This window comes from Mesoplodon densirostris, chromosome 19, assembly GCF_025265405.1.
Source record: "Mesoplodon densirostris isolate mMesDen1 chromosome 19, mMesDen1 primary haplotype, whole genome shotgun sequence".
Taxonomy (NCBI): Eukaryota; Metazoa; Chordata; class Mammalia; order Artiodactyla; family Ziphiidae; genus Mesoplodon; species Mesoplodon densirostris.
In genome coordinates this window covers 13,611,959-13,637,955 of record NC_082679.1, presented here as the reverse complement: position 1 = coordinate 13,637,955, position 25,997 = coordinate 13,611,959, and the positions used below count along the sequence as shown (strand labels likewise).

The window sequence follows — 25,997 nt, the reverse complement described above, 5'->3', positions numbered from 1 at the left end:
CTAGGACAGACGGACCCGCACAATCACACTGGAGTTGGGCAGATAGACTCCATAATGTTCAGACAAGAACTCCATGTCCTGGACCCAGTGTTCACAAGACACAAAGCGGACACCCTTCTTGAAGTTGGAGAACACATGGTTGACCTGTAGGAAGGAAAAGAGGTAAGTCTCATTGTGCCTTCAAAAACTGAGTTGGGGGCCTTCTGACAGGTGGTATTTTCCATAGATGGCTGCGACAATGTCTCCACAGGTACTTCTAGTTCCACATGTACTTCTACAATCACGACACTCCTCTTCCAGGGGTGGAGTCTACTTCCCATCCCCTTGAGTCTGGGTGGGTTTCCTTGTAACCAAGAGTGTGGTGGAAGTGGTACTGAGTGACTTTTGCCAAGTGATTTCCGAGGCTGGGTCAGAAAGGCAATGTAGCTTCTGCTGGTTTCTCCTGAAGCCTCATGGTGGAGGCTTGAGCCACCAAGAAGCAGTCTGACTGCCCTGAAACCGCCATGCTATGAGAAAGCCCAAACTTGACCAAGCAGAGAGATCCCAAGGCCAAGCTCTGAGACTAAACCAAGAGCTGCTTGGCCAGCTACCAGCTGCTGTATACACACTCACACCGTACCCTGCCCTTCAGCTCCAGCCAGTGTCTGAAATGCAACCACATGAGAGACCAGAGCCAGAAACTCCCAGCAGAGCCCTACTCATAGAACCCATGAGAGGTGAGAAAATGACTGCTGTCAATATTAAACCACTAAATTTGGGGGCGGTTTTTAATGCAACAATAGATCAGTGTAAGCCCTACCATCCTTTCCCCACACCCCTTTCCCCACAGAGACTGACCTCAAAGGGGACTCTCCTCCTCCGCCAGATGGGAAAAGGATTCAAAGAGAAATGATGCAGGACAGCCTGACGTCCAGAATTTGCACAATTAGCTGATATATACATATACGGTTAGTGCCTCTTCGTTCCATCCAGCTATGGGAGAAGGGAAACCTTAAAGGCTGGACCTGCCACCCCTTCTCTTTGGGGGGCTGCCTCCCCCACCTGAACGTCCTTCCCATGTATACAAACCCAAAATGGTGCTGTGGTAAAAAAATGTTGTGCCCATGTTCTTCCTCCACCTGTCAGCTCAGGTATAAGTCCCAGGGGGTTCCCCTGTGGTCCATCGCCGCCCTCCAAACCCTAGAGGTCGGTCGCAGGCCTCCGCACCCTCTCACCAGGTCACAGGAGGACCCCTTTCCTGGGCTCCCCACCTTCGCCCCTGGGGTTCCGGAGGAGGTTGCGTCCTATGGGTCTGCGCTCGCAGAAGCGGCCCAGGACGCAGGGCCTGGGGTCGTCGGCGGGGGGCAGGCAGGTGCTGACGATGGGCCACAGGGCGGCGTGTTTCCAGGCCAGGATGCTCAGCCACAGGGCCTGGCAGTCCACCAGGTCGTGCCAGCGCCTGCACACCCGGCGGCAGCGCCCGAGCAGCACGTGAGGGGGCACGTGGCTCAGCACCATCTCGAGCAGCTCCGTGGGCAGCTGGCCCAGACCCAGCGGCTCCTCGGGTTCCTGCTCTAGCAAGGGGATCCCGACAGGCTGGAGGAGGTCTTCTCGCCAGCCTCCGCTGCGACTGTGGGACAACTAGTGCCAAGATGTCAGAGACCTGCAGCCTCCGTCAGCCCCGCCCCTGCCAGCCACATCCCAAGACTGTCAGCCCCCAAACCCCGTCAGCCGCCTCCCCATCTTCACCACCCCCAGTCTTGTCCTCAAGTCCCTAGACTCCCAACCTGTCCTTGCCGGGCTCCCATCCCCTCCCCTCTCCACCATGCGCCCCAAACACGGCCCTGGACAGCCAACCGGCTCTGGGGCCGCGGGGACCCCTGAGTCCTACCCTGCATCTCAGCCAGCGCTCCTCCTGGGTGGGCCATCACCTTGCTTCACGTGCCCTTATCTCTTCCTCCCGCCTTTTAATTCACCCGCCCCTCCCTTCTTAATAGCCGGCACCACCCTGCGGCCCCATCCTCCCTCTAACTGCCAGTCTCTGCGCACCACTCCCTTCTCACTGACCTGCACCCTCCTCCCTCTGCTTCGCCGCGATTTACGGGCCAGCACCTCCCGTCCCTGCCTCCAGGAATCTCCAGACACCCTCTCCTTTGGGCTGTATTCAAATCGCGAGGAAACTACCAAACAGAATCCACAGAAGAGGGAGGGGGTAGGAACGCCAGGATCCAGAGTGTCTCGCTCTTCGTCCGCCCCAGTGGCCCCTTGGAGTGTCCCTAACCAGGCTGTAAGGCCCTTGGTACTGAACAACTGCTGTTATTCAGTCAGGCCTCCGGATGGGAGGCCTCATGTTGTTGCCGAAATATTGGCTTGCCTGTGCACCAAGGCCGAACAGAAATACGGAGACAGGGAATTTAGAGGAAGAGAGGGATAGCTTTATTTTTCGGCCAGGCAGAAGGGAAGACACAGCAGGCTAGCGCCTCAAGAACTGTGGGAATCCTTGGGAATCGGGGAAGATTTTACATGTGGGGCACGAAGTCCGGGGTATATGATAAGGATCAGAGTAGTGTAGGTCTTGCATTCTTCCTTTCCTTTGCATTATTTCAAAACGGTCAGAGCTGGCGTCAGGCCGCGCAGTAATTGGGGTCCGGCAGCCTGGTAATTGCGTCCGTTTGCCTCCGGTTTATCGGCTGCTGACCTTGTCTCTGAAATGCAAAAACTATAAGAGGTGATTTGTTACAAGGGGCGTATAGAATACAAGTGCCGCGACGTAATAAGGTTAGGGAGTGAGGGGCGCGGGATGTAACTCACAGCGTTAGGGGTGAGAGGTGCCGCATGTAAATTACATAGTGTCAGGGAGTGAGGTTCGCTTTGTAAAGTACAAATCTAGTTATTACGAATTAGTGACAGTTAAAGTAAAACAAGGAGTGATTAACTCTTCCAGGCCAGGTTTTGTTTCTTCTCTAGCCTGTTCGCTGTTCCCTTTGTTTTCCTTGTTCTCAGGGGAGGGAAATCTTCATTTCTATTTTTGCTGCAACAATATTCCTTAGTTCCTGTAAAAATTCCTATCACCTTTAAGGATCCAGCATCACTAACTCAGAGATCATTGCACAGGAGAAAGCAGGCTCCAGCAGGAGCCAAATGCATTTCTATCTGACTCCCTAAATGAGTGCTGTAACCAGTAATAACCCCAGCCAAACTTCATGGAGCCACTTACTACCAGTCAGGGTAGAAACCCCCTGAGATAGGTATGGCTATGTCCCTACTTCCCAGGTGAGAAAACTGAGGCCAAGTGACCTGCCCAAATCAAACAGCTAGTAGGTGACAGAGCTGGGATTTGAACCTAACCAGGCTGCATCTAGAATCCTTGCTTTTAATCTGTATACCAACTCTACCCAATAAAAATAAAATGTGTGCTACACATATAATTTTTCAATATCAGCAAGGAAAACCAGACATGGTTTCTTGCCCACATGGAACGTACCTTCAAGGGGGAGAGACATGGTAAACAGGAGATAGAATAAGCAAGTTATATAGTGTTGGGGAAATCATTAAAAATAAAATCTGCCAACCCCCAACATCCTCTTCACAATTGTAGAAAAGATTCAAAGAGTTTTATTATGGAATAAACATTAAATCAGACTGTAATTCACATGGGCCATGATGAGCAGTGGACGTGACATGGAAATTGTGCAGTGTGTAGTGTAGGTGGTCAGTGCTATGGGAAACAGAGCAAGCAAGGGGAAAAGGTCCATAAGCAATCTGGGTGGGGAGATCCTGAATTCTGAGAGATGGATTGACTATTATATGGGCCAAATTTCTTTTTGACACATACACTGTCATTAAAATTATTACTATTGAGGTTTTCCAACATATCCCAAAGTGGAATAGTGTAAGGAGCTCCAGCAGTTAACTCCTGACCAATCTGGTTTCATCTCTTCTCCCACCCACTTGCTGCTCCAGGCAATTTGCAGCAAATCTTAGAAACCACACCCTGCTGCCCATAGCTGTACTTTTTTTTTTTTTTTTGGCCATGCTGCAGAATGTAAATTGGTGCAGCCAATATGGAAAACATTATGAAGGTTCCTCAAAAACTAAAAATAGAGTTGCCATATGATCCAGCAATCCCACTGCTGGGCATATATCCAGAGAAAACTATAATTCCAAAAGATACATACACCCCAATGTTCACTGCAGCACTATTTACAATAGCCAAGACATGGAACCAACCTAAATGTCCATCCACAGATGGACGATAAAGGATAAAGATGTGGTACGTATATACAATGGAATACTACTCAGCCATAAAAAAAGAATGAAATAATGCCATTTACAGCAACGTGGATGGACCTAGAGATTATCATACTAAGTGAAATAAGTCAGAAAGAGAAAGATAAATACCATATGATATCAGTTATATATGGAATCTAAAATATGACACAAATGAACTTATCTACGAAGTAGAAACTGACTCACAGATGTAGAGATCAGACTTGTGGTTGCCAAGGGGGAGGGGGTTGGGGGAGGGAAGGATTGGGAGTTTGGGATTAGCAAATGCAAACTATTTTATCTAGAATGGATAAACAACAAAGTCCTACTGTATAGCCCAGAGAACTGTACTTAGTGTCCTGTGATAAGCCATATGGCTAAACAAACAGTAAAACCCCAAGAAGAAAAGAGTAACAATCACAATAAATCCATGTTAGTGAGATTGTGGTGTGATGACATAAAATGTATATTTTGAGGCAGGATGAGAGAAAATTAAAAATAAAATTCTCTCCGTGTGCTTTTTTGGGCCTCCTCTGTCCCTCCCTAATGCAACGTGTGCCTGCATTATGCAATCAACCAGAGCTCCTCAAAGATGGCAGTGCCTGCTCAATTGTAAAGATCATTCTTTCCCCTTTCTTCTGACGTTTGCAATGTACCTTCCTGAAGAATAGAATTCTTTCCCAGCTCTGTGGGGGTCATGGTGACTTGCTGCTTGTTTTGTATATTCTTACCTGGACTAGGTAATCCTTGGTGAACTTTATGTAAAATAGCATATGTCATTTTGTTGTACAATCCTTTGTCTAGAAAATGTATGACTGTACCTTCGACTTCTAACAGGCAGAATAGTTCTCAGAGCTTTCTGAGAATCTGCTTCCAGCATTATAACCCTGTTTGGCTTGAAGAAAATTCTCTTTTTTTTTTTTTTTTAACTTGAGAGTTTATTGAATTTTCATCGACATTTTCTTGGCGTAGTCTGCAGGATATCAGAGACACCCACCAAAGGACACCTGGAGCCCCCCACCCTGAAACTTTGAGCCCCATCAGCTTCTTGGTATTCCTCAGGTGCTTCTCCAAGTTCTCCTGATATCCAGACATCATTGCTTAAATGCTGTCCTGAATTTTACTCCATCTCTTTTTCTTGGGACTTGGAGTCCTGAAGGGGTTCAGGTACATTTCCTAGGCAAGGACCTAGGGGGAAATCTGGAGCGAATTGGGTTGTCTTGTCCTTTTTTAAAATTTGGCTTAAATTGGGAAGATTATGTTATATGGTCTGAACAAACTGTTTGCTAGTGAAATGAGAGACTGAGCCTGCACAGCTCTGAAGGAAAAGGGACAGCTGCTCCTTCTGGCCACGAGGTGGTCTGAGGTGACTGAGAACCTAGGGGAAGTGTCTGAGGATCAATCCTCGTGACCTGTAGCAGTCTCACAGAGGATCCCACTACAATCATTAAGTAAATTCTGCTTGTCATTGGGGCGTAATAAAGGCTGATCATCTAGTGACCCGAGCACCCCTGGCAGTTTTAGACCACCGGAGGGAGAAACAGACACGTAAGAGAGTGGAACCAACCCAAGGATAGAACTCCCCTGGTGAACTAGACTCAGAAGCAGCACGCATTCACTCCATCACAACTGCCCTCAGAAAGGTGTTCAGATCATATCTGAATTAGGCTGCCAAGTTAATAATGGGAAACCATGCCTCAAAGGTCAAACATTTCCTGGATGGGCAGCCACTCGCAGGAACTCTGCCTGGTTTCATGTACAATTGGAACAAAGCCAATGCTCGAAAGCACTTATCTTAACTCTTAAATGGCCAGGAGGGAGCTCTTTTCACATTTTAGAGAAAGTCAGCTTGAAAAAACACCTTTTCAAAGTTCTGACCCCAAGAGAATAAAAGTATTCCTAGGAGAGACTTCCCTGTTGGTCCAGTGGTTAAGACTCCACGCTCCCACTGCTTGGGGGCATAGGTTCGAAGATCCCGCATGCCGTGAGGTGGAGCCAGTTTAAAAAAAAAACGTATTCCTAGGAGAAAGCTTGAAGTTATAACGTTTATTACATCCTTGAAATGTAAACACAGCCCACATCATCTGAGAATACAGCCTTAGCTCAGTTAATAGAACTTAAAACTGAAAGGAAGGAAAAAAAGGGAAAGAGGCTTTTTAAGTTCAAGCAGGAAAATTATGAGGTCTCTGTGTCTGTCTGGATGTATCTGTGTCTGTGTGTATGTTATAAATATGCTACGTCTCTACCTCCAGACGGTGTTATCAAAATTAATTTGTAAAAGAGCTCTGTTTAACGGACTTAAAAGCAAATGCTTACAGGACTTCTCTGGTGGCGCAGTGGTTGAGAGTCCGCCTGCCAATGCAGGGGACACGAGTTCGTGCCCCAGTCTGGGAGGATCCCACATGCGGCGGAGCGGCTGGGCCCGTGAGCCATGGCCGCTGAGCCTGCACGTCCGGAGCCTGTGCTCCGTAACGGGAGAGGCCACAGCAGTGAGAGGCCCGCGTACCGCAAAAAAAAAAAAAAAAAAAAAATTTAGAATAATAGGTAGAGAAGAGGTACTTGGGTATTTGCTTATCTTTCAACCCCTGCCAGTGAGATTCTTTGGGATGTCCAAGTACCTATTGCCAGATGTGTCATGTCTGGGTAATTTAATAGCCCTCATCATCACCCAAAAGAGGCAGTGATGCTGTCACTACTCACTGTTCTTGCCTCTGCTGATCTCAAAGGCCACTTTTTTTAGCTCTGCTGACACTGGTACTCATAACACTGCCTCATCCATTGGGCCATCGTGACCACCAGCTTCTGGTGACTCTCAAAGGTTTGACTGGGCTTCGTTGATCATGACCACAAACGCAGTTCTTAACCAGAGAATGCAAGAAAGTGTGAGCGGGAATGTCTCTGCTTGTGTTAAAGGATCATGTGTGGGATTAATAGGGTGGACGTAGAACTTGTCTTCTGACCAGCTCTTTCTTACACCCTTTAGGCCAGAATCCCTGCATTCCTAGAGTCTTTCAACCCTGACCATGTCCTTGCTTCCATAGGAGGCAGGAGGGAGTTTGTGGAAACCTGGGAAGATTGTTTCCTCACCTGGGTGGTGGGTACGCAAGTGTGTTTGTCATGATTCATTAAGTGGAACATTTATGTTTCAGGTACTTTTCTATATGTGTGTCATATTTCATAATAAAAAAAGTTTAGGGCCTCCCTGGTGGCGCAAGTGGTTGAGAGTCTGCCTGCCGATGCAGGGGATACGGGTTCGTGCCCCGGTCTGGGAGGATCCCATATACCGCGGAGCGGCTGGGCCCGTGAGCCATGGCCGCTGAGCCTGCGCGTCCGGAGCCTGCGCGTCCGGAGCCTGTGCTCCGCAACGGGGGAGGCCACAACAGTGAGAGGCCCGCATACCGCAAAAAAAAAAAAAAAAAAAAAAAAGTTTAAATAGTCAAAAATGACTTGGAAAGTAGGTTCATCTTACAAACTGGGCAGACTGGAGGTCTAGGGTATAACAGTAATTGGAAGGGATGTGTGCGGCACTTGCTCTGTGCTGGGCACTGTTCTAAGTGGTTTATATCTATTACGTGGTTTAATCCTCACAACAACCCTTTAAGACAGTTACTATTAATATCCCCATTTAACAGATGGAGAAACTGAGGCACAGTGAGGCTCAATAATTTCCCTAAGCTGGTCAATGCTTGAGCTAGATCTAAATGCAGGCCATCTGGCCCCAGAGTAGATGCTCTGTTCACCACACAAGATTCTTCTCTCCAAGGAGGGAATAAGAAATAGGGAAATGGGAGTATATGTCTCAAAACACAAAGGTATCTGAAAAGAGAAACTAGAAATGATTCTATGGCTGTCCCGAGAGTAGGGGAGGGCCACGTGTATTTACTTTCTTACATGGTAAGTATTAAAAGATATAACCCACACATACCAAAGCTCTTTGGGGTCCTCAAACATTTTTACGAGGGTAATGTTTATGAACTGTTGCTGTAATTGAAATTTACCGGGTCCTTCTGCCATGGGGGGCGGGGGCGAGTGTTGGAAGGGCCAACCACAGGACAGTTAGCAGATTTCTGGCTTTGTCAAGAGAAGAAATTAACAGCTGTTTTCCAACCCCACTGTAGTCGTCACAAGACTCTCAAACATCGTCTATACACTCAACAAAATTTCTAAATTACTATAATTTTTGGACCTGTCCCTAGATCTTGAAGTTTAATGCACTGATAAAGAAGTACATATATTACTGTATTACATATCCAAAAAAAATCGTGTATCTGTAATGCAATAGCATCCATTTCCTTTGTATCCTGTGTTTTTTTTTTTCTTTTTAATGCATGTAAAAACATGATTTGGAGAAGGGCTTCACCAGCCTGCCACAGGTGACTTTAGCAAAAAAAATGTTCGAAACCACAGCTCCTGGAAGACCACCAGAAAAACTAGAACTAAGGGGAAGTTAAAATTGCTGAGGGTGAGCAGGGTCTTGAGGGTATTTGAGTATAGCCAAGAGAGTTGCTTTTTATTACATTTTAAGCTGTAAAGGAGACTCCAGAAGGTGGGGAAAAAAGTCCAAACAGTGCAAAAGCCCATCTTGAACCATCCCTACACCCTCAGTGTCAGTCTATGGAATCAGTGTCCCCAGTCTGCAGACACTGCTATACGTGAATTGACAAAGCCAAATCGTGGAGTCATTTTATCTGCAGACAGGAAGACGAAACAACTAAAACCTGGACCCTCTGACTTTTCCTGCTGCTCTGGGAAAATACCCAAGGGTATTTTTGCAGCAAGCCACTCACAACCTTCAAACAGCTCACAAAGGTTTACAGAGAAAATTCTCACTTGCTCCCACCTAGACCCCAGGGCAATTTCTGGAACTCATGCATTAATAATAATAAAAATAACAGCTGATTCTTATCCAGCCCTTACTCTGGGCCAGTCCCTGTTCTCAGCGTGAAATTTCATGTGTCAACTGTTTTAATCCTCACAGTAGCCCATAGTGTCCATGCTATTATCACCCTCATTTCACAAGTGAAGAAACCAAGGCCCAGCGAGGTCGAGTAACCGGCCTAGGGCGCACAACTCGGAAGCAGCACTGTCATTCGGTGGACTTTGATTTTCTGTTTTCAGCATTCCCAGGGGCCTGAGGAGGAACCGGCGTGGACTAAGCTTGCAGAGTGAGGAAGGCGGAAGGAACTACCAAGAATACAAAGCAGGCGCCGCGGGAAGGGATGGGAGAATCTCCCCACACCCACCTCGGTCGCAGGCGCAGGTGCCAGCACACCTGGGTACCTCGGGATCCGGCAGGGCCCGAGCTGGGGGCCGGTGTCAGTGCCCTGGGGGCTCCGTAGCTGCGGGATGGGGCTCCTGGGGAACGAGCATAGACCTCCTGTCCCGGCGCTCACCTGGAGGCCGGCTTGGAGGTGGTGGCAGCAGCTTATCAAGTTTACCTATAGGTCCCCCGCCCAGCCCGGGGAAGCGAGGGGTGGGGTGGGGAGGTGGGCGCGTGGGCATGGGCCGCCCAAGACCGGCTGGACCTGTGGAACCCGGAGCCCCAGCTGTTTGGGGAGACCGTCACCTGGAGAAGGCAGGCTCTTCCGGGGCTGGGATAGCTGTGGGCGGCGGGATGTCTCAGCGCCTACAGACTCATAAAATACCACTGTCCCACTGGTGCCCCGAGACGCGCATGCTGGGAGTTGGCGCCCCAGGGGGTGAGGCAGGGACCTGGAGGGAACCTCCAGCCCCAGCTCCCGGCCCCCAGATTGACGGTCCCGGCCTGGCTCTGCCCCGGCAGGCAGGCAGGCAGGTCCTCGATGAGCTGGAGACCGAACTGGAGCGGGAGGGGAAGGGCTGGGGAGAAGGAGGGTGGGTATACAGGTGCAGGGCCAGGGGAGACAGGTGGAGATGGGGAGGAATTGGGGTCACTAAAGGCAGAATGGGATGCTGGGTAGGGGGCAAGGAGGACGGGGCTGCTCCAGGTGGGACGGAATTCTTGGGCGATCTGGGGATGGAGTGGGGGGATTGGGGTTACTACGATGGAAATGGAAGGTTGGAGGATGGAGTAGAGGGTGATGAGGTCTCTGAGGGCAGGGTGGAATGCTGGGGATGGGGTTGCCAAAGGCAACTTCCTACACTGAGACCCCCCCAGCCCCACTCCCAAGCCTCTTGTATTGAGAGTGAGCGGTGGATAAGAGCAAGGGCTCTGGAGCCAGGACCCCCGCTCCATCACAGCTGAGCCATGCAACTGAATCACTCCGTTGCTCAGCTTCCTCATCTGTGATATGGGGCTGATGATCACAGTGGCCACCACACAGAGGAATGTCGTCAGGCTCCCATGAGCTAATCTATGTAAAGTGCTTAGCAGCCAGCGAGGCTCAGAGGGCATTTGCCTCTCAGTAGTGATGACTGTTTTTGTTTTTTCTCCGGCTTCTGGATAACCGTCCCCGTGAAGACCTCCCTGCCGCCCTCCCTCCCTCCGTGTGACTCTGCCTGATGCCCCTTCTTTCCCCATCCTCCCCAGCCGCTCCTGCTGTTCTGATGGGATCTCATACACTTCAGACCCTTCCCCGTCCCCTTTCTGCTCCCCACCTTCCCTCTACCATGTGCTCCCTCGTCCCTGCTGGTCCTGCTGCTGTCTGCTCCTCTTTTTCTCCCTGGGAGTCCAGGGGTCCCCAAAGGCTCCCAGCGTTGCCCCTGAGCAAGTCCACCTGTCCCACCCAGGTAAGTGTCTGCGACCTCTCCCTGGACATTTCCCAGTGAGGCTCAGGAATCCCACACTGATTGCTATGGGAGTCTAGGCTGCTGGTTCTTCCTGAGCCTCATTTGTCCACCTCTGTTAAATGGGGATTTTAAGCAGCGGCGCATCTGGCTGTGTGGGAAATGATTCTGGAGCCCAGCCTATAGTAAGCGCTCTCCTAAGGGGGCTGCTGTTGTCCTTGCTCATTGTGTGAGTGCTCATTGCGTTCCCGCAAAGCTCCCTCCTGGTCCTTGATCTTAGGGTGGAGGTGCAAGGAGGTAGTAGGACCTTGGACTCTGGACCCCCTGCACCCAGACTTCCTGGGTTTTAACCCCAGCTTTGCTGCTTACCTGCCGTGTGAACTTGGACAAGTGACTTAGCCTCTCTGGCCTCAGCCTCCTCATCTGGACAATGGGGTAATATTAGTGTGACCTCACAGTGACGATTAAGTGAAATATCACCTGTGAAGCAGCAAAAGGGAACTTGGCGTGTGGCAGTGGTTCTCACACGTTTTTGTCTCAGGACGCTTTGGCACAGCTAAATAAATTATAAGAACCTTAGAGAGCTTCAGTTTATGTGAGTTATAACCGTAATAGTTGCCATAACAGAAACTAAAATGGAGGCATTTAAAAATATTGATCCAATCATTAAAAATGAGCAAAAATAAACCCATTCATTAGTAAGGTAGATGACATTTTTCATGAAAAATAACTACACTTTAAAAAAGAGAGGGAATATAGTGAGGAGAGGCATTGATTTATATCTTTTTTTTTTTTTTTTTTTTTTTTGGTACGCGGGCCTCTCTCTGTTGTGGCCTCTCCCGTTGCGGAGCACAGGCTCCAGATGCGCAGGCTCAGCGGCCATGGCTCACGGGCCCAGCCGCTCCGTGGCATGTGGGATCTTCCCGGACCGGGGCACGAACCCGTGTCCCCTGCATCAGCAGGTAGACTCTCAACCACTGTGCCACCAGGGAAGCCCTTGTGCACTAATTTTAGCATTCATTGGTGGATCTTGTCTGCAACAATTATTAGCATGGTGTGTGCCTAATTGTGATTTTGTAACTTTCTAATTCCCTCTCTCTGTCTAATTGAAATTTTACTATAAGGAAGGGCTATCCCTCCTCCCCTCTACTTGTTTGTTTGTTTTGATTATTTATTTATTTGGTATGGACTCTCGGATATTTATTTTATCCCACGAGTTAAACTCAGTCCTATTGCTATTTATTTTGTGGCTCAAATTGTCTCTGACTTGGTCTTTTGGAAATCCTCCAGCTTGGCTTCTGTGTTCTTTCCACAGCTCCACTCCCATCATGTCTTGGGCACTGCCTCACCTTCTGGCACCACCAATTATTCCAGACTCATCTTGTGTATTTCCTACCCGATCTCTGGAATCAACTACTTCTCCAAGGAGCCCTGGTTCCTTTGATGGGAGAATGGGCATTTAGAAACTAAGATCTGAGCACTAGGTGTGCTCACTGCTACTGAGGCATCGCTGCTCCTAGGCTTGCTCACAAACAGAGCTTGACAATATATGTGGGTATGTGGATATGCATCTGTACACACCTATATTTCTGTATATATATGAATGTATATATATATATATATATTTATATATAAAATACCATGAGATTATACTGATACATCTGATTTCAGTCCACCATCAAGGGTTTATTTTAGCCTTCTTTCCTTATTTGTAACTTCTTTCTCCACCATTGAGAAACCAAGCTCCCCCTATCTACAATAGACTTATTTATTCGTTCAGTGCTAGAATAAGCATAAAGTGGTTTCAGAATTGTTTGCCTGTATCCCTGTGAGGAACAATTACTAGATGATGGCATATATGTGCAGTCCTTTTTCTCTGTAGTCTTACTGTCCAGTCAAAGCACTAATGCTCACTGTGACTTTTCTTCCCCAACACTCCAGTGTGGTTATTTGTTTTTTAATATAATTACAGCCATTTGTTAGTGTTTATGTTCCATATTGGCTTTCCCCACAACCTGGGTGGCTTTAATTGTTTGTTAGTTAATTTTTTGGGGTGTGTGGAGGAACTGTGAAACAGGACTATAGCTCTAGGACTCAGGATTATAAGAAAAAGACAGACTCAGAGAAGTGTCCTCCCTCTGCATCCCGACTACCTACTCCATTCCCATTCCCCCTTTTTTCTACCCGTCCCCCATCCATCCCATGTAATCCATCTCTTAAGTTTCTGGTGTATTCTTCCTGTATTTCTTATGTACAAATAAATAAGCAGGTACTTGTGTATTTTCTTATATCCTCTTACGTGAGGAGTAGCTGACTGTAGATACTCTTGTGTACTTTGCTTCTTTTAACATTATGTCCTGGGCGTCATTCACCAGTTCCTAGAGCTTGTCCTCTTTCTTTTTGACAGCTGCGAAGTGCTCCATGGTATGAATGTCACTTAGTTTATTCAGTCATTCTCTTATGTATGGGCATTTCCGTGGTTTCCGATATTTTGCAATTACAAACAGTGCTGCAATGAATACCCTGTGCACCTGCGTTCTTGTACGCATGTTGCAGGAGGAAGATCTCAGGCTCTTTTTTAAAAAAATAAATTTATTTATTTATTTTTGGCTGTATTGGGTCTTCATTGCTGCACGCCAGCTTTCTCTAGTTTTGGCAAACGGTGGCTACTCTTGGTTGCGGTGCACGGGCTTCTCACTGCGGTGGCTTCTCTTGCTGTGGAGCCCAGGCTCTAGGTGCGCGGGCTTCAGTAGTTGAGGCAGGTCGGCTCAATAGTTGTGGCTCGCGGGCTCTAGAGCGCAAGCTCAGTAGTTGTGGCGCACGGGCTTAGTTGCTCCACGGCCTGTGGCATCTTCCGGGACCAGGGATTGAACCCATGTCCCCTGCATTGGCAGGCGGATTCTTAACCACTGCGCCACCAGGGAAGCCCGCTCATGCTCTTAACGTCATCCTATACCACATGGTATTTTTAAAACCTTGATTTGGTTGCTGACGTTTAAGAATTAGGAGCTATCACTTAAAAGTTTGTATATCTACTCTTACATGCTTTGGGGCTATAAAAACCACCGTATAGGGCTTCCCTGGTGGCGCAGTGGTTGAGAGTCCGCCTGCCGATGCAGGGGACACGGGTTCGTGCCCCAGTCTGGGAAGATCCCACATGCCGTGGAGCGGCTGGGCCCGTGAGCCATGGCCGCTGAGCCTGTGCATCCGGAGCCTGTGCTCCGCAACGGGAGAGGCCACAACAGTGAGAGGCCCGCATACTGCAAAAAACAAAACAAAACAAAACAAATCACCGTATAAGGATTTGCTCTAGAAATTGACAGATTGAGTGGTACCGGGCCTGCTTCATTCACAGCAGCCATCCCCAGAGCTGAACGACGGCTCCTCTTGGAGGCAGGGCAGGCTCTACGCTTTGCAATATACTCCACGTCTCCCTGCTGCCTTACTCCTTACAGCTGGCCCTTGTCCACATGTATATTACCTAGCTGGACTCTAGACATCTGAGTTTACAGCCCCTAAACTATGTCATGTGTAAAATATGTGGACCAGGCCTGCACCCAGTAACGATATTAATCATAATATTCATTCACTCATGTAACCCTGACTGTACTAGGCACTGTTTCAAGTACTTTATACTTTTTTAAATTTTTTTACATCTTTATTGGAGTATAATTGCTTTACAGTGGTGTGTTAGTTTCTGCTTTATAACAAAGTGAATCAGTTATACCTATTACTTTACTTTTATTTATTCATCTAAGCCTCACAGAACCCTATAGGGAAGATACTATTATTATTCCATTTTATTGAGAAAGACACTGAGGCTCAGAGAGGTGAAGTGACTTGCTCAAGGAAAGCACAGCTTGGAAATGGTGGAGCGGGGATTGAACGTAGAAAGCTCCAGAACCTGTGATCTTAACTACTAAATATTCAAGAGCCCCTCAGTCTCTCGTTATTGCCCCTCACTCTCCGCACATCCCTCCCCACCCCTGCCCAGGCCTCACTGCCCGACCCCCATTTCCTTTCTCTCCAGGGGAGACAGGCTGCATGACTGTAACTTGGACCACATGGGTCCCACCCCCCTTGGAAGTGCAGTTGTTTGGGCTGCAGCTATGGGGGCCCCTGCCCCTCCGGGCTCAGGGCACCTTCAGCCCCTTTGTGGATGGGGGCATTCTCTGGCGGATGAGATACATACACCGACCGAGTCACAATGCAGGGGCTGCTGCCCAGGGTCCAGTATGGTGAGAGGGGCCCTGGGCCCAGGTGTTGAGGGGGGAATGGGAAGAGGAGTGGCACGTGGGCTAGAAGCTGCTATTGGCAGGTGGCTCAGGCGGGCTGGTACCTCTTCTGCTAATCTGCAGGCCTATTGTATAAGACCCTGGGATGAAAATGGAAGGCTGGGGACCTGGGGTGAGGTGGACAGAAGGGGCATAGGGCAGACCCATTCAATCCCCGCACCAGCTGAAGACGGAGGTGGGTGAAGGAGACATCCTGGGGCGCCCCCCACCCCACTCCCCAGCCGACTGTGACCTTTGACTTTCCCCTCAGTTTACCACTGAGGCGGTACTCAGGGCTGGAGCCGTCGGTTCCTCTTCAGGGCCCTGAAGAATGGGCCCCACTGGAGCTCCTGTTTGGCTGTGTTTGGGGGCATAGGGACTGACAATCCTAGGGCCCTACCCCAACTGTGCAGGGACACCCAGCAGGGCAGGTACGACGCTGTTCTTCACGTGGGTGAGGCATCGGCCAGGGTGCGCCTGGAGGTTTGAGGTTGGGGAGGGGGAGCTTGGGTGGGAGGCAACGCCAGGACCGCGGAGGGGACCTGGGCCGGGGCTAGCGTGGCTCTGCAGGATGGGGGATGAGACTGGCCACAGAGACGGTGCTGTGGTCAATCAGGCTGCCCAGGTTTAAATCAGTCTTGACGCCTCGAGCTATGTGCGTTGGTTTTCTCCTCTGTACTATTGTTTTAAGGGCTAAGACTAGGTTAGAATTCATAGGGCTCTTGTGATGACTAAATAAGTCGATATTGCCTGTCCTGTTGTAAGTGCTACATAAGTGTTTGTTGTCATGATCATTTCAGTTGTGATTTGAGAGGACGGGAACCAGATGGTAGATGGAGATTGGGGCCGATATAGTTCAAAGCCGTAGTAGACTCTGGAATCAGGCTCCCAGGGTTCGATTCCTGGATTCTCACTAACCAGCTCTGTGACCTTAAATGAGCACTTAACCCCTCTGGGCCTCAGTTTCCCCATCTGAAACAAGGATGATAATAACATCCACCTCACAGGGCGTTTTGAAAATTCAGGTGCTCGAGCATGTAAAGCACCTGAAAATGTGCCTGGTACAAAACCAGTACCTGACTAGACTATGTCAGTCTTTTTTTTTTTTTTTAATTCACCCTTATATATTTTATTTGTTTATTTTGGCCCCTCCGAGCGGCATGCGGGATCTTAGTTCCCTGACCAGGTATCGAACTTGTGCCCCCTGCAGTGGAAGCGCCGAGTCTTAAACCACTGGACTGCCAGGGAAGTTCCCAGACTATGTCAGTCTTAACATTGTTATTACTCTGAGAAGGGGTGAGATGGCGGCTGGTGAGCTCAGAGCACAGGAGACCGGCAAGGTCCTGCAGGGGTCCTCAGGGGCCAGAGGCTCAGGAAATGGTTCCAAGCGCACATGAGGGTGGGTGTGAGGTAGGGATTGGAGAACCAGGATGCCTCACGGTGGGGGCAACCAGGACTTGCTCAGCCTGCACGTGACCAACCAGGTCTCTCAAATCTGGAGAAAGCAGAGCCAGGTCTGGGTCCTCATTCTCTCCTCCACCCCCCAGGAGACTTTGCCTACAACATGGATCAGGACAACGCTCACGTCAGGGACAAGTTCATGAATCTCATTGAACCTGTGGCCGCCAGCCTGCCATACGTGACATGTCTTGGGAATCACGAAGAACGCTAATGACGCCTGAGGGCTTTGGGGTGGGCAAGGGCCTGGCCAAAGGAAACAGTCCTTCCTAGTGTCTCACCTTAGTCTCTCGTGCTGCAGCAGCTCATTTGTGGAAGTGAAAGGAAAGGAGATGAGGGCTGGGCTGGGAGCCGGGCCTGGCCTGACAGTGGGAGGTGGGGGTGGGCGGGGGCACCCAGACCCTCCCCCCACCGTTTTACTTCCTTTTATCCAGCAACTTCTCCAACTATAAAGCTCGCTTCAGCATGCCAGGGGATAGCAAAGGCCTGTGGTACAGGTAACCTGGGGGAGCTGGGGGACTGGCCTCCCTCCCCTGAAGGATGGGAGATGCAGGAGAGACCCCAAATTTGACCCCTGCCCTTTGACCCTTCCAGCTGGGATCTGGGCCTGGCACACATCATTTCCTTCTCCACTGAGGTACATTTCTTTCTCCATTACGGCGCCACCTGGTAGAGAGACAGTTTCGCTGGCTGGAGAGCGGCCTCCAGGTAACCTGTGGATGTCCCCCTTGGACCTGCCTCTCCTCCCCCTCCTGCAACCCCTGCCCCTCACACTACGCCCTTCTCTGCAGAAAGCCAATAAGAACCCGGCAGCCCCGCCGTGGATCATTACCATGGCCCATGTACTGTTCTAGTGCTGATATGGATGACTGCACCTGGCATGAAAGCAAGGTGAGGACCCCCTCCCTGGGGAAAAGGTGCTGAAATCCAGGTGGGGGGGTTGGCCCGAGTCACCCCTCACCTCCTTGCTCATCCGGCCCAGGTTCGTAAAGGCCTCCTCGGCAAGTTCTACGAGTTGGAGGATCTTTTCTATAAATACGGTGAGTGACCCCAGGGGACTCCCCAGCCCCAGGCCCCACCTCCTATCTCTCCTGGATTCAGGGACCTGACCCCCCTCTTGCTTTGTATCGGGGCGGACCTGCAGCTGTGAGCTCACGAACACTCCTATGAACGCCTGTGGCCAATTTACAACTACCATGTGAGGCCTGGGGTGGGCTGAGACCCATGTGGCTGGTGTCAGTGGACCGCCCCCTCAACGTCAGAACCCCGGGGCCTGGCTGGGTATGACAGGCCCCTCCCCTTTGTCCCTTCTCCAGGTATTTAACGGCAGCTGAGAGATGCCCTACACCCACCCTCGAGGCCCCGTCCACATCATCACCGGATCTGCCGTGAGCAGGGTTGGGGGGAAGGGGGGTGCTGCTTTGGCCTCTGATCTATTGAGGGCTGCACTTGTACCAGCCTGGGTGCCTCATCCTTTATACAGCTTCTATCTCTTAGGTGGTTAGATACACCTAGTATCAATAGCATGCCCATTGCACAGATGTGGAAACAGAGGCTCAGACAGTAAAATACTCTTTCAGAATCACAGGATCAGTAAGTGGTGGGGGCAGGGGGTGCTTGCCCAGGTCTATTGGATGGATCCAGGGCAGAGGGCTTATTATTATCATTGTAACTGAACTCCAGACTTTATTCACATTGCACCAGCTTTCCCACTAATGACCTTTTTCTGTTTCAGGATCCCACAATGTATTTAGTTATTGTGTCTCCTTAGTCTCCTCCAAACTGTGATGGTTTCTCCGTCTTCCCTTGTCTTTCATTCAGGCCAGTTGTTTTTTTCAGAATGCCCCGGATCTGGGTTTGTCTGATATTTTCTCCTGCCAAGATTCAGGTTATACATTTGGGGCCACACAGTCACAAATGATGGTCTATCCTTCTCAGCGGGTCATACCGGGGGGGTCCCTGTCCTCACTGTGTCTCATTCCTGGAGGGATTTCTCTGAATCACCTGTTTAAGGAAGTGTCTCCTGGGTTCTTCCTCTGTAAAGTTGTTGTATGTCCCTTTTTAGTTGATAAACAACTTGGGGGAGATGCTTTTAGACCCTGCAAATGTCCTGTTACTCCTCCAACTTTCACCTGCTAATATTTGAACCCATCAGTGGGTCTTGTCTGTTACAGTGATTACTGGGGTGTTCTACTGGGGATCTTCTATTTCCCTCATTCCTCCTTGATTTATTAATTAGCATCGTCCTATGAGGAAGAGTTGTCCCTTCTGCCCCATTTATTTGGTTAGTTAGTTTTGGATTTATACTAGTATGGACTCATGGGTAATTATCTTCTCCCGTGGGCTCTAATCCAATACTCCTGCTGTTTATGCTGCTGCCTAGATTGCTCTAACTTTGGCCACTGGGAACTCTTCAGATCAGGCCCTGTGTCCTTTCGATGTGTCCCTGTGGTTTTTTTTTTTTTTTTTAATTGTGGTACGCGGGCCTCTCACTGCTGTGGCCTCTCCCGTTGCGGAGCACAGGCTCCAGACGCGCAGGCTCAGCGGCCATGGCTCACGGGCCCAGCCGCTCCGCGGCATGCGGGATCTTCCCGGACCGGGGCACGAACCCGTGTCCCCTGCATCGGCAGGCGGACTCTCAACCACAGCGCCACCAGGGAAGCCCTGTACCTGTCGTTTTGTGGGCTCTCTCTTACTTTTTGACAGGGTGCTCCAGGATCATCTTCTGTCCCCCTACCCCCACCCGCCAAGCCTTGGAATCAGTCACTTCCACAAGAAGCAAGGGCTTATTTTTTAAGCTGTTTCTTACAAATTAGTGAGATCAAAGTAAAAACCTCTCATGATAAAAATTGAAACAGAACAGAGGGCAGGAGGTAAAACTCTCCACACCCTTCTTAGTCCCACTCTCAATGGTTACATCTCGGGTGGCATTTGAGAATATTTTCCATGTATGCAAGTGAATCATTGTCTCAATAGAGATGTGTTACGGCATCACCTACTTTTTAAAAACAGCTTGGATCATGCTTCATACCCTAGCAGTTCTCAGGCTTTGTGCATGTTAGAGTTACCTGGGGAGGTTTTAAAACTCCAGTGCCTGGGCCCAACACCAGAACAAACACCAGAATCTCCGAGGGCTTGGCCCTGTCATTGCCACCCCTGTGCGGCCACCACCTGCAGCAGGAAATAGAATGTTATCAGTACAGGTGGCTCCTCAGAGCTGTAGGTGATCACTATTCTGACCTTAATCAGTGCAGGTTAGCTTTTTTCTTTCATTTTAAATTTTGAAATTATTTTAGACACAGAAAAGTAGCAAAAATAATACAAAGACTTTCCATATCCCCTTTACCAAGATTTCCCAAATGTGAACATTTAACCACGCTTGTTTCAGTCTCTATTTTTGTCTCTCTGTCTGTCTCTCTAAGTGTGTGTGTATGTGTGTGTGTATACATTTTACTATTATTTTCAGATCCGATGAAGAGTACGTTGCAGGGGGCTTCCCTGGTGGCACAGTGGTTGAGAGTCTGCCTGCCGATGCAGGGGACGCGGGTTTGTGTCCCGGTCCGGGAAGATCCCACATGCCGCACAGCTGCTGGGCCCGTGAGCCATGGCCGCTGAGCCTGCGCGTCTGGAGCGGACAGCAGTGAGAGGCCCGTGTACCGCAAAAAAAAAAAAAAAAAAAATTTGAAGAGCAAAGTTGTTTTGTAGACTATCCCTCAGTTTGGATTTGTCTGATGTTTGCTGGTGATTAGATTGAAGTTACACATTTTTGGTAAGAATAGACAAAAGCGATATTGTGTTCTTTTCAGTGCACCCTATGAGGAGGTGCGTGGTATCTCTTTAGCCCCTTTAAGTCTCAGTTTACACATCTTCTCCACCATAGTTACGATTTTCCCCTTTAAAATTGACAAGTGTCTCCTGGAGATACTTTGAGACTACACAAATATCCTGATATTCCTCAAATTTTCGCCGCTACTTTGACCATCGATTGATGGTTCTGGCTTCAGTTAGTTATTATGATGATGGCTGCAAAATGGTGATTTTTTTTGTTTGTTTTTGAGGGTGGTGCTCCCTCTTCCTTTCTGCTCACATTACCTGGCTTTCTACTGCAAGGATAAGCACTTCCTCTCTCCCAGGCAATGATGATTTTAATAGCTTTCTTGGAGGGTCTACTGTGCAGCAAGGGTTGAGAGCCACCAATTTCTTCTGTTCCGTGAATTGCATTTTCCCCTTAACCACACATCTTGGCCATTTTTCTATACCGCCCCACTTTGTGATGGCTACCCTATAATTTATTTAACTGACCCCCACTGATGGCCGTTTGGCTGGCTTCCAGCTCAGGGCTTTTCGAGAAAATGCTGCAGTGAACAGTCTTGTACAGCCATGCACTGTTCTAGAAGTCAAAGAACCAGGAAGCCTGGTTGGGTCAAAACACTCATCTGTGAGCATTATCAAGGTCAAGTCTTAATTGACTTTGTCTTCCTTGGGGGTGGCAGGGTCCCAGCCTGGCAGGTCTTTTCTGCTCCCCAATGGGTACTCCACCTGCGCCAGCCCTGGGTCTAAATGATTCTCTCCGGCAGGGTTGTGAGGAGCGGCTGACCCCCTTAACCCTCTTCCCGCGGCCCTGGAGCGCCCTGCGCATCAAAGAGTACGGGTACACACAGCTACACAACCTCAATGGGACCCATGTCCACATCCAGCAGGTGTCTGATGACCAGGTCAGTGAGCAGTGGCCCAATCACCTGCCTGAGTAACCAGGCCTAGCATGCTCTGGAGCCAAGTGGTTTCAAAAGTGGACGTGAGAGCTGGAAATCCTGGGTTCAAATCCTGTCTCTGCTATTTACCAGCTGGATGACCTCCAGCAACTTTGAGCCACAGTTTTCCCATCTGAAAAATGGAGATGTTAATAGTTTCTACCTCACAGGGTTGAATGGGGGTTGAATGACTTATTGTATACTATATTATATATATTATACATATTATTTATTTACTATTTATTTATTACTTATATATTATATTTATATTATATATAAAGTGCTTAGATACAATTGATTCTATAGGTATTTATCAACATGAAGCAGGGGAAGAAAAAGGTAGGTTGTGGGAGACAGGTAGAGGGAAAGCAATATGATGTGTGTGCGGTAGGGATGGCTTAAGGTTAGACGGACCCAAATAATCATGGCTCACCTTTCTTTATTTCTGCCATTGTAGTTTTATAAAGGTGCTAATAACTAAGATTGATTGAACATTTGTTGTGTTCCAGACTCTGAACTGGATACCTTATATTTAGTCCCTTTAATCACCACAAAAATACCATGCGACAAATTTTCTTTCCATTTTACAGCTCAGAAAGGGGAGGTAATTTTCCCAGGGTCACACAGCCAGAGGGTGCAGAACTAAGATCTGACCCCAAAGACCATATTCTTTTTATGATAAATAACTACTATTTACTGTGTAGCCCATATACCACAGGCAGGCTCTTGTGTATGTTATCTATTCAGTTCTCCCCATTTTATGGAATATGGAAGTTAGGCTCAGAGTAGGGTCATGTGCTGAAGGCCACATAGGGAGTGGCTTTACTGGGATATAAAGTGAGTTTTGTCTGACTCCAGGGTTTGTGCTCTAATAATAATAGCCTATACTTACCCAGTCCTTGCCTTGTGCCAGGTTCCCTTTTCAGCCTTTTCCAAATATCTCACTTAATTCTCACGATATCTATGATGAAGTTACTATTACTATCATCCTCACTTTCCAGTTGAGGAAAACGGACACCGAGAGAGGTCTAATAGCTCACCCAAGGTCACACAGCCTATCAGAGGCAGAGCTGGGATTTGAACTCAGGCCACTTGGCCCCAGAATCTGGGCTTTCAGCCTTCATTACCTCCTTTTTTTTTTTTTTTTTTTTTTTTTTTTTTGTCCCTGGCATGATGGGAAGATTGTGGACGATGTCTGGGTGGTGAGACCCCTGCTTGGCCCGATGATGTACCTCTGGGGATGGAGACAGCTCTCATCAGGAACCCTGGGCCTTGCTACCTAGGCTGGGGTACCCAGGCCCGGGAGCTGGTCAGGGAGGTCCTCGACTCCTCTACCTTCCTAGGTCCCGTGTCGGGTGGATGCAGCCCCGAGGGAGCTGGAGCAGCTCTCCCTTCCCCGAGAGGTGGGGGTCCCAACCTGCTGTGTTGGGAGAGCAGCTGTACAGGCAAAGTGAAGCAAGACAGGTCTTGGATGGCACAGCCCTGCCCTCCTGCATAGCACTGACTGGGCAGAGTGTCCACAGGGCCTCAGGAATAAAGAGGCTTATGACTGTGTCTCCGTGGACTCTGAACTTCTGCTGGGGATGCCCCACTGGGCCGACTCCTCTCCTGACCACCGAGCGAGGGCCGTCACCGGCCCCAACTCAGCAGGGTGGGCCTGGCTGTCATGACACTATGTCCAGCAGGTGGCGCTGGTGACTTTCTCCTCCAGGCCGGCCCTTAGTGCCGATCAGAGGCCTGTCTCCAATGGCCCAAGGAGCGGTAACCAGTGTCCCTCATGCCTCAGTTTCCCAACCTGGTACTGACTTATCCTGGAAGGCGGGAAGTGTGAACACTCCTAACTTCCAACTGGGGCAGCTGACAAGCTTAGGAGCTCACGGAGCTGCCATTTTCCTCCCTTTTTAAATTTTTCCCCCTCCCCCTGTTTCCCTTCTTCCTTTCCTGCATTCAATCAGTATTTACTGAGCACCTGTCATGTGCCAGGACCTGTTCTCCGTGCTGTGAACAACACAGAGATGTCTGCCCTCATGGAGCCGACATTCTATCCAGGGTGTGGGGCAGCAAACACAATAAATAAGTAAAACGTATAATGGTAAATAGTGATAAATGCACAGAAAAAGCAGGAAGGGGGATAGAGAGTAGTGGGGGGCAGTGGCAGTTTTCACGAGGGTGGTCAGGGAGACCTCACTGAGAGGGTGATGCTTAGATCTGAAGGAATCTGAAGGGGGAGCCATGTGAGCAGAGCAGTTCAGGCAGAGGAACAGCTAACGCACAGGCCCTGAGACAGAAGCACGCCCGTCCTGTCAGAGGGCAGAGTGAGAGGAAGAGTGGGGATGAGGGCAGGGAGGTGACTGGGGCAGATCGTGTGGGGCCTTGTGGGTCACAGGGAGGACTCTGTCCTTTATCCTGAGTGACATGGAACCAGGGGAGGGCTCTGAGCTGGGGATGGACAGGATCTGACTCCAGAAGTCCTAGGCAAAGGCTGGGCTCTGGCCCCAGGGCTAAGGGCTCCCCCGAGAGAAGCCTGTGAGCCCCTAGCTCTGCAGGGTGATGGCACATGCATTCCTCCATTGCGCCATGCAGTTTCAGCCTCCTCACATCTTATTCCCGCCCAGGCTCCACTAGGCCCAAGGCTCCTTGCAGTTTCTTTCTTTTTTTTTTTTTTTTTTTTATTTACTTGGTTGTGCCGGGTCTTAGTTGCAGCAGTCGGGTTCCTTAGTTGCAGCAGGCAGTTTCCTTAGTTGCGGCTCACCGGCTCCTTAGTTGCAGTTCACTGGGCTGCTTAGTTGTGGCTCGAGAGCTCCTTAGTTGCAGTTCACTGGCTCCTTAGTTGTGGCATGTGAACGCTTATCTGCAGCACGTGGGATCTAGTTCCCTGACCAGGGATTGAACCTGGGCCCCCTGCATTGGGAGTGTGGAGTCTTAACCACTGGACCACAAATTTGTAAATGCTCTTTACGTATAAAGGACGGGATGCTTTGCTTGCCATCTATATATTGCCACTGATCTTTTTCCATGATGTATTGACATTTATCACTTATTTATTTATTTATTTTTGGCTGTGTTGGGTCTTCGTTGTTGCACGCAGGCTTTTCTCTAGTTGTGGCGAACGGGGGCTCCTCTTCGTTGCGGTGCGCGGGCTTCGCACTGCGGTGGCTTCTCTTGCTGCAGAGCATGGGCTCTAGGCGCCTGGGCTTCAGGAGTTGTGGCTCGAGGGCTCTGGAGCACAGGCTCAGCAGGTGTGGCGCACAGGCTTAGCTGCTCTGCAGCATGTGGGATCTTCCCGGACCAGGGCTCGAACCCGTGTCTCCTGCATTGGCAGGCGGACTCCCAACCACTGTGCCACCCGTGAAGCCCGAAATTTATCATTTTTATGAGGCCAAATCCTCCTCACTCTCCTCACCTGTTTCCATCTATTGGGGGTCACCTCCTCACCAACCCCTCCAGGAAGCCTGCTATAGGAGGCTCTTCGGGCCCCATTTCCTCTCCCAGGGCCCTGAAGTAGAAGGGCCTGATTGCCCATCCTGAGGAAACCCTTGGAGCAGATCTACCACTGGGCTTGTTCCAGGACTCTGATCTCTGACTGAGATCCCCAACTAAGTTGCAGGAGGGCTTCCCCCAAACATGGGTTCTAGAGCCTGATGCCCTGCAATGTGTGCAGGGTATTAAAGAGGTAAAGACTAGATATATGTATATGTGTAAGTGAATCACTTTGCTGTACACCTGAAACTAACACAACACTGTAAATCAGCTATAGTCCAATATAAAATACAAATTTAAAAAAAAGAGAGAGAGACAAAGGCTGTACCCGGCCACCCTCCCATCACTGAGACTTGAATAAAGTGCCATCGTCTCAGCTACTAGACTTGCTTGTCTTTTTGGGGGGGCGGTGAGGTGGGGTTGCAGAGTCTTAGTTCCCCGCCCAGGGACCAGGGATCGAACCTGTGTCCCCTGCAGTGGAAGGGCGGAGTTCTAACCTCTGGACCGCCTGGGAAATCCAAAGACTTGTTTTTTTTTTTTTTTTAAACGGAGACTCAGTAAGGCAGAAAGACTTTAAAAGAGCACAAGAACAAGAATATTTAATGCTGGCAAGGGTACTTTAAAGGGCATATTCCCTCTGAACACTGGTGTGTGTGTGTATTGGATCCTTGAAGCACAACCTGGCAATGTGTGTCCCAGGCCGTGGGGAGGCAGCAGAGGACAGTTAGCGAGAGCCTTGCTTAGGCATCAAAGCTAGGGATGAGCCCAGTGTGTGGTTTCGAGAAAATGAAGTTACTTCTCTAAGCCTCAGTTTCCTCCTCTGTGAAGCAGGGATAATCACAGCCCCTGCTGATTAAATTATGCAACTTAGCACCATGTATAGTGCACAGAAATGTTTGAAGCATGGGAACTGTTACTATTATTAAATCTTAAAGATGTACATTTCCTTTGACCCAGCAGTTCCACCTGTGGTAATCTTTTCAAAGAAAATAATTAAAGACGTGCACAAATATTTAACTGCTTGGATTTTTGGGGTGGGATAAATTATTTATAATAGCAAAATATTTATCACAGTTTAGAT

General features: G+C 49.2%; 2 protein-coding genes across 2 annotated transcripts; one reads left to right on the top strand and one right to left on the bottom strand.

Moving 5' to 3' along the window:
* Positions 1–9,750, bottom strand: LOC132479584 (F-box only protein 27-like). Its single transcript, XM_060083126.1, has 6 exons — positions 9,642–9,750; positions 9,492–9,551; positions 1,837–1,859; positions 1,251–1,548; positions 947–972; positions 1–144 (listed from the first exon to the last, which is right to left on the bottom strand). Exons 1-6 carry the CDS (start codon positions 9,748–9,750, stop codon positions 1–3), a joined length of 660 nt encoding a protein of 219 aa, XP_059939109.1.
* Positions 9,751–9,862: 112 nt separating this feature from the next.
* On the top strand, positions 9,863–22,719 carry ACP7 (acid phosphatase 7, tartrate resistant (putative)). Its single transcript, XM_060083125.1, is given in 16 exon segments — positions 9,863–10,101; positions 10,757–10,956; positions 14,984–15,150; positions 15,152–15,191; positions 15,499–15,681; positions 16,775–16,898; positions 17,120–17,182; positions 17,280–17,344; positions 17,347–17,393; positions 17,477–17,520; positions 17,522–17,576; positions 17,668–17,723; positions 17,814–17,883; positions 18,002–18,073; positions 21,263–21,400; positions 22,609–22,719. Coding segments are annotated over 16 exon segments (1,674 nt in total).
* Positions 22,720–25,997: the final 3,278 nt, after the last annotated feature.